The sequence below is a fragment of the Hyla sarda genome, chromosome 7 (assembly GCF_029499605.1).
Source record: "Hyla sarda isolate aHylSar1 chromosome 7, aHylSar1.hap1, whole genome shotgun sequence".
Taxonomy (NCBI): domain Eukaryota; kingdom Metazoa; phylum Chordata; class Amphibia; order Anura; family Hylidae; genus Hyla; species Hyla sarda.
In genome coordinates, this window is record NC_079195.1 from 156,783,541 (window position 1) to 156,796,761 (window position 13,221).

Consider the following 13,221-nt stretch of genomic DNA (forward strand, 5'->3'; position numbering starts at 1 on the left):
TATATACGTTTATCATATCCCCCCTTAAACGTCTCTTCTCAAGACTAAACAATTGTAACTCCTTTAATCGCTACTCATAGCTAAGATGTTCCATGCCCCATATTAGTTTAGTAGCACGTCTCTGCACCCTTTCCAGCTCCGCAGTGTCCCTTTTATGTACAGGCGACCAAAACTGAACAGCATATTTCAGGTGAGGCCGTACCAATGCTTTATAAAGGGGGAGTATTATGTCCCTGTCCCTTGAGTCCATGCCTCTTTTTATACATGACAATATCCTGCTGGCTTTGGAAGCAGCAGCCTGACATTGCATGCTATTCTGAAGTCTGTGATCCACAAGTACACCCAGATCCTTCTCTACCAGTGACTGCCAGTTTAATCCCCCCTAAGACATACGACGCATGCATGTTATTAGTACCCAGATGCATAACTTTACATTTATCCACATTGAACCTCATTTTCCAAGTGGATGCCCAGACACTTAGTCTATCCAAGTCATCTTGTAACTTATGAACATCCTCTATAGACTGTACTGTGCTACAAAGCTTGGTGTCATCTGCAAAGATACCATCCTCTATATCGTTGATAAATAAATTAAACAACAGCGGGCCCAGTACAGAACCTTCGGGTACACCACTAACAACCGGGGACCAACCAGAGTACGAATCATTGACCATCACTCTCTGGGTACGATCCATGAGCCAGTGTTCAATCCAGTTACAAACTAAAGTTTCCAAGCCCAAAGACCTTAGCTTGCCTGTCAGACGTCTATGAGGGACAGTATCAAATGCTTTAGCAAAATCCAGAAACACTATATCCACAGCCATTCCTCTGTCAAGGCTTCTACTCACCTCTTCATAAAAGCAAATTAGATTGGTTTGACAACTTCTATCCTTAGTAAACCCATGCTGGCTATCACTTATAATACTATTATCCCCTATGTATTCCTGTATGTAATCCCGTATAAGTCCTTCAAACAATTTACCCACAATGCAAGTTAAACTTACCGGTCTATAATTGCCTGGCGAAGACCTAGAGCCCTTCTTGAAGATTGGCATCACATTCGCCTTGCACCAGTCCCTTGGCACAATACCAGACACCAGAGAATCTCTAAATATCATGAACAAGGGTACAGATATTACTGAACTTACCTCTCTAAGAACTCTTGGGTCTAGTCCATCCGGTCCTGGAGATTTGCTTACATTTACTTTACTTAACTTACCTTGTACCATCTCTACATTAAGCCAGTTCAGTACATTACATGATGTGTTACCAGCACTGACCTGTCCAATGTCAGCTCCTTCTTCCATAGTATATACAGAACTAAAGAACCCATTCAGTAGCTCCGCCTTCTCTTGATCACCTGTGACAACCTCCCCATTATCATTATCATTGATAAACATGAGGAGGAGGTTTGTTACAGTGTGTCACCCCAATAGTAAGGTGGCAGTCAAGGGGCAGAAAAATTGCTTGCCCAGGGTCCAATCAAATTTAAAGATGGCCCTTGCAGTATTGGTAGTGTGAGTATCAGTGGCGGATCCGGTGGTGGGTGGGGTGGGTGGATTAATTTCCCCCATCACTATTAAGGACATCTCTGTGTCCCGAAAGATCTTTTCGGGACACAAGGTTGCCTGCATCAACTCCCTGCAGCACTGCATTAACTTTAAAAACACAGGGGTGCACGCCAGAGAGAGAGCACGCCGGGACATCACTGACATCCCGTGAATGCGCCCATAGGAACGGAGGCGCAGAGCATCGAGCAGGAGGACGCCCGGTGGCCAGCATGGCAAGTCAACAGCGGCACGTCATCTTCAGTGCTCAGACCACTGCTCCTCTGGTCCCGGGACCTACTGCTATGGCCTATAAGCCAGGTGGAGCGGTGGTCAGAGCACTGAAGCAGGGCAATACATAGGCTCCTTTCACACTATATTATTGTTCCGTTTGAGAACTTCCGTCAGAAGTTCGGTCACTATATCGGGGGAAAACCGGCCGTTACAAAACCCCTGATGGCCGCGACTAAATCGCATTGCAGCCTATGGGGTTTTGTTTTGTAACACACCCCTACCCCTTAATTCCCTGGTTGAACTTGACGGACATATGTCTTTTTTCGACCGTACTAACTATGTAACTATGTAACTTCCCGTTTGCACCCATATATGCCCGTAATTCATTACGGACGTTATACAGTGACGGGACATTGTGGTGGAAAAATGACTGCCATATATGAGGTATTTCCATACTCGAGAGATTGGGCTACAAATTTTGGGTGGCTTTTTCTCCTTTTACTCCTTGTAAAATTTTAAATGATGATTCTACAAAAAACATGTTCGTGTAAAAGAAAAGAAGTTTTCTCCTCCACTTTGTTGCTATTCCTGTGAAAAACCTAAAGGATTAACAAACTTTCCAAATGTCATTTTGAATACATTGAGGGGTGCAGTTTCTACAGTGGGCTCACATATTTCTCACAGGCCCCAAAAATCCACTTCAAACTGAACTGGTCCCTGAAAAATACAGATTTAGAATTTTTATTGAATTACTCAGTGTGAACGCACCCTTAGTGGGTGAGTGTGTGTGTCCTACCATTGATAACCTGGTCCCAACTTAGTCCACCAAGAGCATCCCCTCAACAGGAAATACCACGATAGTTACCGTACATACCTTAAGTATAGATCTGTGACACTTACAGATAGATACATACATACACATCCTTCAATTACTACACATAACATAATAGGGAATCATAACACTTATTATATTTAAATATATTCCTAAAGCACATTAATAAATCACTAATGGGGTATGCTTGACAGACCAGCAAAGTCTCCCAATCATCACTTTCCCACCTCACCCAATTACCAACCACCCTAACATAACACACTGTATAGTAGCAAGGTTCTTTATGAAATAACTCACAAAAATACATGATCTATAACTGGCCTGGTGCATCATAGTAACAACATGAAATTTCATGATATCATTGTATTATATAATCCAGCGACATCTGTAGACGTGATGTAAGAGGCACATGTATACTAGGTGTATAGGCAGTCCACAAGTGATCTCAATCATGCACTAAAGAGGAAAAACGAGTGCTGCTTTTCTACTTTTGGATTTGCATAGCAACAGTAAGATGCCTGCTTCTGCAAAAGGATGTGGTGGTAGCAGCTTCTCCTGATACAACATATGACAAATTTCATGCTGTTAAATCAATGCAAATACATAGTTAAACGCAGCTTAAAATCTGCAGCCGATATGGCATATATGTAAATGTAACCTTATTAAGGAGCACTTTGGGCAAACGTAAATTAAACAAGATTATGATCTGAGAGGTATTAAGAATAAGGATACATGACTCAATTTATGTAATAAAATAGGGATATAATCAACAAGGTGAGTTTTAAGAAATGTCAGATGACCTCTCTGTCAACCAATAAGAGACATGTCTGGAAAGGGCATAAAGTCCCAAGGGCATAAAACCCCATGAAGCAGAAGCCAATTTCCTCATTTTAGCGGTAAAAAAAAATCCTTTCTGACTCTTAAAGTGTACCTGTCATCAACAAACTTTTTATATAACGTAGATAATACCATTATATGTAGATTTGTAATATACATTGGTTAAGAAATTTTTATTTGTCCCTGCAGCTATTGCGCCTGTGTTTCTATTAGGAGTCCAAATACAGGAAGTGAGGGTGGACAAGCGGGGCTCTGTGCAATGCTATAGGCTCACACATGAGGATAATTGATAATTGCCTGCACAGAGCCCTGCTTGTCCTGTCCTCATTTCCTGTATTTGGACTCCAATGTATATTACAAATATACATATAATTGTATTATCTACATTGTATAAAAAATGTTGTTGACTTGTGTGGTTTTATTTAATTAAAAAAATATATAAAGTACTGTAGTTGAAGCCCTGTTTATCGTTTTTTTATTTTATTTTTTTACACTGGGGCCCTGCATCTCTGGGTTTCACCTCTGGTCCCATCTTCAGAGTCTGGTGAATTTATACCTTGAAGGACTTGCACGCATGTGAAAGCCCATGTAACACCATAGGAGTCACAGCCACCCTAGGCAATATCAGCCATGATAATTACAGTATTATGTTTATATTCTTTCTAAATGTACAGGTATACACAGTAGTTAAAAAGTCATCCTGTGAGCATCGCCACGCATCGGGAAGATGGACCATTCCCCAAAGCCCCATCAAAATGCATCCATCTCAGCCACTGACACTTAAAAGAGATAGTAAGCAGAAGATTCTAGAACTTACTGACAAAATCCTTCAGCTGCTGACTGGAGAGGTGAGTACTGCTGGGAAAGATGGGTTGTCGTACAGTAACAACAAGAATGGCCTAGACCAGTGTTTCCCAACCAATTTGCCTCCAGATACTGCAAAACTACAACTCCCAGAATGCCTAGACAGCCTTTGGCAACTTTGCAACAGCTTGAGGTATACTGGTTGGGATAAACTGGCCTAAACTATGACTGTATCATTGTGTGTCAGGTTTCTGCTGGGAAGTATTTAGAAGAACCCAAAGGCCCGTTTGAGGATGAGACAGAAAATCTTGAGGCTCTTTCATCTCTAGGTAAGAGTAGACTAATTTAAAGGAAAGAAGAAAACTTTTGAAGGTCAACTAAATACAGTGATTTAAGTACATTGTTTATTTGTGATAATCAGATGATGGATATATGTTCCTTACAGATGGCTCTAAAGACAGAAGTAAACAACAAAGCTCTTCCAGTCCTGTCTATTCCGATTATACAGAGGAAGAGCAAAGTGATCCACATGATGAAGTATGTAGAACTAAAAAATTTCCCCAGAATCCTTCACATTGACATGGATCTGCATTGTATGATATGTGAAAAACATGATGGCTTTGTATCCTATTTTGTTACCTTTTATATCACTCTAAACTTGTATTGCTCCTGGTTTACTAGGGTGAAGAGTCACTTCAGATTAAAGTTGAAGTTGTAGAGGGAGAAGAAGACGATTTGTACAGTAGTGGTGATATGCAATGTAAAGAGGAGGAAGTCCCCATAGATATTACTGCAGGTGAGATGACTCCATATAATTTTATAGATTCAACAAGACATACATAGAATTAACTCTGTCTAGCACTGCATAAGATCTTCCCAGTCCATTCCCCCTTTCAGATGCAACAATTAGTCACTTTTGGGGCCGGTGTGGAGGTGCTCGGTCCAATATTGCACAAGACGTTGGTATTCAATACAACTTAAAAATAGAGGTGGATAGCACTCACTCTGCATTTCATCTTTATTCATACAAACATGTAAAGTGATACAGTGCAGGTCGCTGCTCCTTACAAGCAGCAGATACGGATGCCGGGACTTTCCCAACCACAGTGACAACTGTTTTTTAGGACACTGCCTACTTTGTCAGACCATGCCTCCTGAGTATGCTGACTCCGGTCTTATACCGGCAGGGGTCTACGTCACCAGGTAGGTGTTTTACAAAGTGCTAGTGATTTTAAAAACAATTTAAAACCACAGATATCCTTCCCAATGCAAAGTTTAAGGAGAAGTATATCAGAGACAGCATTCATCGTTAATGAAATACATCTAAATCTACCTCATCATTTAAGGCCTAGGTTACCTTGCACATCCTTGCGCAGGATCCATGTTGCTTCTGAACAAAGCAATGCTTTCTGTCAGACCCTTCTCTGAATAAAATTCTCTCTATTTCAAAAATCATTAATGCATGAGGATTGCTCCCGTGCACCTCTCTTATGTGTTGTATAACTCTAGGGAGAATTTTACAGTCTTTATCGAATAGTTGTGCTCCCGAAACCGGATATGCAATTGATGTGCGGTGCTTCCTACATAAAAATGTCCACAATTACATTTAAGTCCATAAACCTACATAATCAGTTTGTCGGCAGATTAATTCCTTAATATTAGGGTGTGTACCTCTTATTGTATAGTTAATTTTTTTTACCTAGGATATTTATTATTTTTATTTTTTTTTTGGTGCTGGTTAGAGGACTATATTTGGGGAAAAAAAGCAGAAACAGGGTTCCTTCTTCCCCCTTATGATCGCTCCTATTCTTATTTCTCTATTTGTATGTCAATTCCCTCAGTAATGTATTTCTATCCTGACTACTAGCTTTATTGTAGGATTTTTGAAGTGTGTAATGTGGAAAACCTCTATCCAGTTGGCGTGTGTACAATTCTTTTGATTGGAGTTCATAGCTGGATTGTGTACTATTCATCCTGTGAAGTCTAAGGAATTGCCCATAGGTCTTTTTTCCTTATTAGATTTTTGGGGTGCTAGTTTAGAGTCTGAACAGGGCTTTAAAGGCAATTATGATTTCTTCTCTGGTGGGGTAAAATCTACTTTCAATCCACAGGTAACCTCCGGCAGTAACTTGAATTTTTTCCAGCACAAAGTCCTTGAAGGTATAAAAGCATAAAATATCCAGTGAATAAATCCAACTTGACTCCAGAAGAAAATAAAGCCCTAAATTGGTTGAGGGTCCCTAAAAGGAGTGGTCATAAAAAGAATCAGACAAAGGGGGAAATGCTGCACCAATGCCAGAAGAATATTATATAAGAGAGGCAATGAGACAACTATCCAATAAATCGAACTACGAACAGCTAAAAACAAACCAGATCCCCCAAACTTTTTGCCAAGTTGCAATCCTTGAGATTCCATGTAAAAAAGGGACTTATATCTAATGCAGCCGCTAAAAGATTGTTCCCCATTTACCCGAGGTCATACCCGGAAGTCCTATGTGGACTGGCTTCTCCGTCCACTTCTAAAGGAGATCCCTTCAATTAGCAGATACCAATGAATTCCTCACTATTTTTTACATTTAAAACACAAGTAGAAATGAACTCTAATTCTTTAACATATTAGTCCAGGTGTTGATTAGTTACACACTGGGGGTTACAGAAAGCACACGGCGGTCATCTCCTTAATACATTTTGCCTGCTTTCACCTGCAGTAAGTAAAGTCCACAGTGCCCTATGGGCAATTACTTAGACTTCGTAGGATAAATAGTACACAATCCGGCTATGAACTACATGCAAAAGAATTGTACTCACACCTACTGGATAGAGGTTATCCACATTACACACTTCAAAAAGCCTGCAATAAAGCGAACAGTCAGAATAGCAATACATTACTACGTTTGATACTGTCCCTCATAGACATCTGATAGACTCCCATAGACTTGCATAGCAGGGGGAGTGAAGTCACACGGGGGTAGAATCATGACATCACAGTACTCCAGCCCCATGGTCGCCACCCGGCTGTTTGTGGGCTGGCATCTTTGCATGCAGCTCAAACAGAAGGGTGGCGAATACAAGATTGTGGGGGTCCCCAGCGGCGGGACCCCTGCGGTAACACATCTTATCCTTTGGATAGGGGATAAGATGTCTCAGAGCCGGAGTACCCCTTTTAAGGTCTTTTGGGTTTGGAAATTTTGGTTTGTAATTGGATTGAAAACTGGCTTAAGGACCGTACACAGTACGGAGTGGTGGTCAATGATTCATACTCAGATTGGGCCCCAGGTTATTAGTGGGGTACCCTAAGGTTCAGTACTAGGCCTGCTTTTGTTTAATTTGTTAATGATGTAGAGCAGGGGTCGAGAGCCCCTGGCACACAGGGTACTTTTGAGTGGCACGTGGGGCTCCTGGTGGAGAGGCGCTCACTCCACTAATGGGGATCCATCGTCCCAGATCCACAGGCGAGGGAGCACCGCTTTAAGCTGTGTTCGCACACACAGCTAAAGCCTCCTCTCTGTGTGAGCCGCAGGACCTTCGGCTTCACTGATAGCAGACCTGTGACCACTTCCCGTGTGCAGTTCAAGCGCCGACTCACCAGGAGATCCCATGACGCCAGCTTCTACTGCCCAGTAGATGCCTGCCTGCGATATAGGTGAGTAAAAGTAATCATCCTGACATCAGGGGGGGGGGGGAAGGTGATGAGGAGGGGGGATGCAGGTGAAAGGGATGGAGGTACAAGTGAAAGGAGGGGGAAGGGGGTGCAGGTGAGAGGAAGGGGGAGCTGCAGGGGAAGGGGTACAGGGTGACAGGGGTGCAGTGGACAGAGGGTGGAGCAGGGTACCGGGAGGAGGGTGCAGGTGACTGGGAGGAGGGTGATGATTTGGATGTGGAGGAGCACTGGCTACTTCCTTACCTGCTTCCTACACAATTACCTGAATGGCTACTTCCCTACCTTGCTACTTACCTTATTAACTTCCTGGCTATATACCCACCTACTTAGCCACCTGGCTACCTACATAGCTTGCTACCTACCTACATAGCAACCTAATTACCTATCTACATACATACATACATACATACATACATACATACATACATAGCTACCCATTTACCTACCTATGAACTTAACCCATATCTACTTACCTACCTGCATAGCTACCAACCTACCTACCTATATCCAAGGAAAATCGTAGCTCACCAAATTATGAAGTGCAGAATTCAGTGCAGTTATTATTCCATTTCAAACAGAGCAGGCTACGTTTCCTCTCCTCTCGTGCTTGACAAAGGCGAGGACAGGTTGCTGAATTGTAGCCTGCTTTGTAATCCTGTTTGGAATGGAATAAACTCCACCGAATTTTCACTTTATACTTGAGTTGTGGAGAGCACTGGAAAATGCAGAAACTGAGTTTTTTGTCCTGCGGATGCTGCAGTGATGGGTTTTGGCTGTAAGAAGTTGTCATAGTGGTCTGAGCCAGATGGAGAACAGAAGGAGAGAGGACAACGCCGACTGTAAAATACGTGAATTGTGAGCCAGTTAATATAACTGTGTGTGTATATTATTGCGCAACACGACTGGGGTCTGATCCTGGGGTCTGATTCTAGGGTCTGTATTATAGTGGGAACTGATTCTGGGGTCTGTATTATAGTTGGCACTGGTTCTGGGGTTTATATTGTGGAGGGGACTGATTCTGGGGTCTGTATTATACAGCGCAGAGTTAAATGGTTGTTCTCACTGTAAGGTCCTTACAGCGAGAACAATATATAGGGACAACTCTGGAAAAAAAAACACACCCTATGAAAAGCCACACCCCACAAACCACACCCACAGCAATCCACACTCTCAATAAGCCACACCCATATTGCCGGAACACCAAGTGACTTTGAAAAAAATTTGGGCACAGCACTACCAAAAGGTTGCCTACCCCTAATATAGACACAGAGCTGTTAATCCCATCCTCTATCTTTGCAGATGACGCCAAGCTTTATAGCATTGTACTGTCTATAGAGGATGTGCATAAGTTACAAGAGGACTTGGATAGACTGTGTTTGGGCATCCACCTGGCAAATGAGGTTCAATGTGGATAAATGTAAAGTTATGCATCAGGGTACTAAAAACCTGCATGCAAGGGGGGGGGGGGGGGGGAGAGGTTACTTTGTAGGCCATAGACCACAGAATAGCATGCAATATCAGGCAGCTGCTTCTAAGGTAAGTGGGATATAGTCATGTATGAAAAGAGACAGGGACATAATACTACCCCTTTTATAAAGCAATGGTATGGCTTTACCTGGAAAATGCTGTTCAGTTTTCATCCCCAGTTTATAAAAGGGACGTGGTGGAGTTGGAAAGGGTGCAGAGATTTAACTAATAAGGGGCATGGAACAAACATCATAGCTATGAATAAAGATGAAAAGAATTACATTTGTTTAGTCTTGAGCAGAGACGTTTAGGGGTGGGGGGTGGGGGGGATATGATCAACGTATATAAGAATATAAATGGCCAATGCTAAAAATATGGGGAAAAACTTTTAGGTTAAACCCCCTCAAAGGACAAAGGGCACTCTCTCTGTCTGGAAAAGAAAAGGTTTAGTTTCATGGGGCGACATGCCTTCTTTATCATAAGAACTGTGAATTGTGAACTGGTTACAGCAGGGTTAGGCTGGGTTCACACCACGTTTTCTTAAATACGGTTCCCGTATACGGTTTGGAGGAGGGGGCGGGGCTTAATCGCGGCGCCCGCACTCAGCCGTATTCGGGAACTGTATTTAATGCAAGTCTATGAGCCGACCGGAGTGAACCGCAGCCTCCGGTCGGCTTCGTTTTCGGCCGTATGCGGTTTCCCGACCGCAGGCAAAAACGTGGTCGATTATGCGCATGAGTTTGTGTCTGTAGTGAAAATAACATGATTTTCTATTCACCAATCCAGACTCTTAACCCCTTAGGGATGCAGCCCATTTTGACCTTAAGGACACAGCCATTTTTTTTTTTGCAAATCTGACCTGTGTCACTTTATGCATTAAAAACTCTGGGATTCTTTTACTTATCATTCTGATTCCGGGATTTTTTTCAGTTCCAGTTCAGTTTGAAGCAGATTTGAGGGGCCTTTCTGTAAGAAATCCCCTAAAACTGACCCCATTATAGAAACTGCTCCCCTCAAAGTTTTCAAAATGACATTCAGAAAGTTTGTTCACCCTTTAGGTGTTTCACAGGAATAGCAGCACAGTAGAGACTCAAAATCATCATTTTTTACACTAATATGTTCTTGTAGCCCCATTTTGTCAATTTTTATGAGGGGTAAATGGAGAAAAATTTGTATCCCAATTTCTCTCGAGTATGGAAATACCTCTTACGTGGATGTAATATGCTCTGGGCGCACTACAGGGTTCAAAAGGGAAGTAGCAAAAATTGGGCTTTTATGGAGCGAATTTGGTGAAATGGTTTTTGGGCATTTCGCCCACACACATGGTACACTATTTGGGAAACTACACCCTTCAAGGAACGTAACAAGGGGTACCCACAGGTGTTTGACGAACTTTAGTTAAAGTGGGATGTCAAAATGAAAAATTTGTTTTTTTTTTTGTCACTAAAATGTTGGGTGTTTTTCATTTTTGCAAGGGATAATAGGAGAACCCCACCCCCAAATAATTTGTAGCCCAATTTCTCCAGAGTAAAGAAATACCCCATATGTTGACATAAAGTGCTCTCTGGGCACACAACATGGCTCAGAAAGGTAGAAGCGACATTTGGCTTTTGGAGAGATCTTTTAGCCAGAATAGTTTTTCGGTGGCCATGTCGCATTTACAAAGCCCCCATGATGCAAGGACAGTGAAAACCCCCCCCTCATGTGAAACTACATTCCTTGAGGGGTGTAGTTCCCAAAATGGTAAGTTGTGCAGTGAGCATTTACACCCCACAGATGTTTGACACAATTTTAGAACATTGGGCCGTGAAAATGAAACATGTGGGGTGTACATGCTCACTGCATCCCTTGTTACATTCCTTGAGAGGGGGGGGGGTGTAGTTTCCAAAATGGGGTCACATGTGGGTGGACTCCACTTCGTGGGCACCATGGGTGCTTTATAAATGTGACATGGCCTTAAAAACTATTCCAGCGGTTTTTAATATTTATTGAGGGGGAGGGGGGGGGGGACTGTGTAAGGGTGTGTGTACATGTAGTGTTTTACGCCTTTTATTTTGTTGTAGTGCAGTGTTTGGTGCTTTTACAGTAAGTACACACAGTGGGGTTCACAACGAGTATCCTGCTACAAGTTTGAGCCACGGATGATTTTCGGCAACACAAACCCGGAGTGGGAAAGATGCTGTAAACCCGCCCATGTGCTCTAGCTGTTGCATAACTACAACTCCCAACATGCATGGGCAGCCAGAGGGCATGTTGGTAGTTGTAGTTATGTGCATTCAGCTGTTACATAACTACAGCACCCAGCATGCACTTTGACTGCCCGTGCATGCTGGGAGTTGTAGGTATGCAAAAGCTGAAAGCACTTTTTTTTTTTTTTTTTTTATTATTATTTATTATTTAATTAAAAAAAAAAGTGCTTTCAACTTTTGCATACCTACAACTCTCAGCATGCACGGGCAGTCAAAGTGCATGCTGGGCGTTGAAGTCCTATGCATTCAGCTGTTGCTTAACTACAACTCCCTGCATTCCCTCTGTCAGTGCATGCTGGTTATTAAGGGCTAATATTAGAGCCCGAAACGTGTAGACGTTTCACTTTCACTTTTTTCACGTGACATGTTGCTGCCCTTCTGTTTTTAATATGGACTATTTAAAGTTTTTAAGGTTTAAATTAATAATTTTTCTTGGGAACCGGATCTGCACTTTTTTCTAGTTGCACTTTTTTTCCACTAGCTATTGTATAACTAAATGCCCAGCATGCACACAGCCGAATGTGCATTCAGCTGTTGCATAACTACAATGCCAAGCATGCTTTTTGACTGCTCGGGTATGCTGGGAGTTGTAGTTCTGCAACAGCAGGAGGCACACTTTTTAGAAAAGAAAATACCCCCCAGCTTTTGCATAACTAAAACACAGCATGCCCGAACAGTCAAAAGGCATGCTGGGCATTGTAGTTATGCAACAGCTGTCCACATTTGGCTGTCTGTGCATGCTGTGTGTTGCAGTTATTCAATAGCTAGGTTCTTGGATGAGCTTGTCCAACCCTCTTATTGAGCCATCCCAACTTTTCAGGAGCTCTAGCTGGAGGGTTAGGGAGTGTATCTGCACCCAGGGGACCGCTTGGATGGCAGATGTTAATGGGGTCATACCACTTCTGATGGACAACCTCTGGTTAGCTAGCACCTCTAAGGTGAAGAAATTACTTCTAGACCTTTTGAGGTCTAAAAGAATGCCCCAAAAAACTTTTTACTCCAATTTACTATCTAGCTGAGTTCTAAATGGGAGATAGTAAAATATTTCCTATGTCCTTTAAATCACCTACTAGTTTGAAATCGTCCAAGTAGGGTATAAATATTTGTGAGCTGAAAATATTTGTGACAGTCTGGGAGCTACTGCTATGCCAATGGGGAGGGCATAGAACTGCAGTAGGACGATTTGAGTCTTTTTTTATTTATTTATTTTTTCTGCAATTCTCAGAAACTGCTGAAAATCCAGATGAATAGGCATGTGCAAGTAAGCCTCCTTTTAAATCCAGAAATGTCATTTAACAGTCTCTTAACAGATTCACTGTGCATTTGACAGTCTCCATTTTGAATACAAGAAATTTCAAATCTATTATGGTCCAGAAGGAATTGTCTGTTGTTTTTCACTAAAAAGAGGAAGTACCGTATATACTCGAGTATAAGCCGACCCGAGTATAAGCCGAGACCCCTAATTTCAACCCAAAATCCCAGGAAAAGTTATTGACTCGAGTATAAGCCTAGGGTGGGAAATACCTCATCCCCCCCTGTCATCATCCAGACCCGTCATTAACATCCTCATCATCATCCCCTTGTCATCAT

General features: G+C 42.3%; 1 protein-coding gene across 6 annotated transcripts in view; it reads left to right on the forward strand.

The window, feature by feature from the left end:
* Positions 1 to 13,221, forward strand: part of LOC130282599 (gastrula zinc finger protein XlCGF26.1-like) — a 211,730-nt gene that overhangs the window by 106,348 nt on the left and 92,161 nt on the right. For all 6 annotated transcript variants that reach the window (XM_056530988.1, XM_056530991.1, XM_056530989.1 and 3 more), the window contains 4 exons: positions 4,125 to 4,298; positions 4,502 to 4,583; positions 4,700 to 4,791; positions 4,936 to 5,050. In XM_056530988.1, the coding sequence (XP_056386963.1) occupies positions 4,125 to 4,298; positions 4,502 to 4,583; positions 4,700 to 4,791; positions 4,936 to 5,050 (463 nt within the window). The remainder of the gene's footprint in view (positions 1 to 4,124; positions 4,299 to 4,501; positions 4,584 to 4,699; positions 4,792 to 4,935; positions 5,051 to 13,221) is intronic.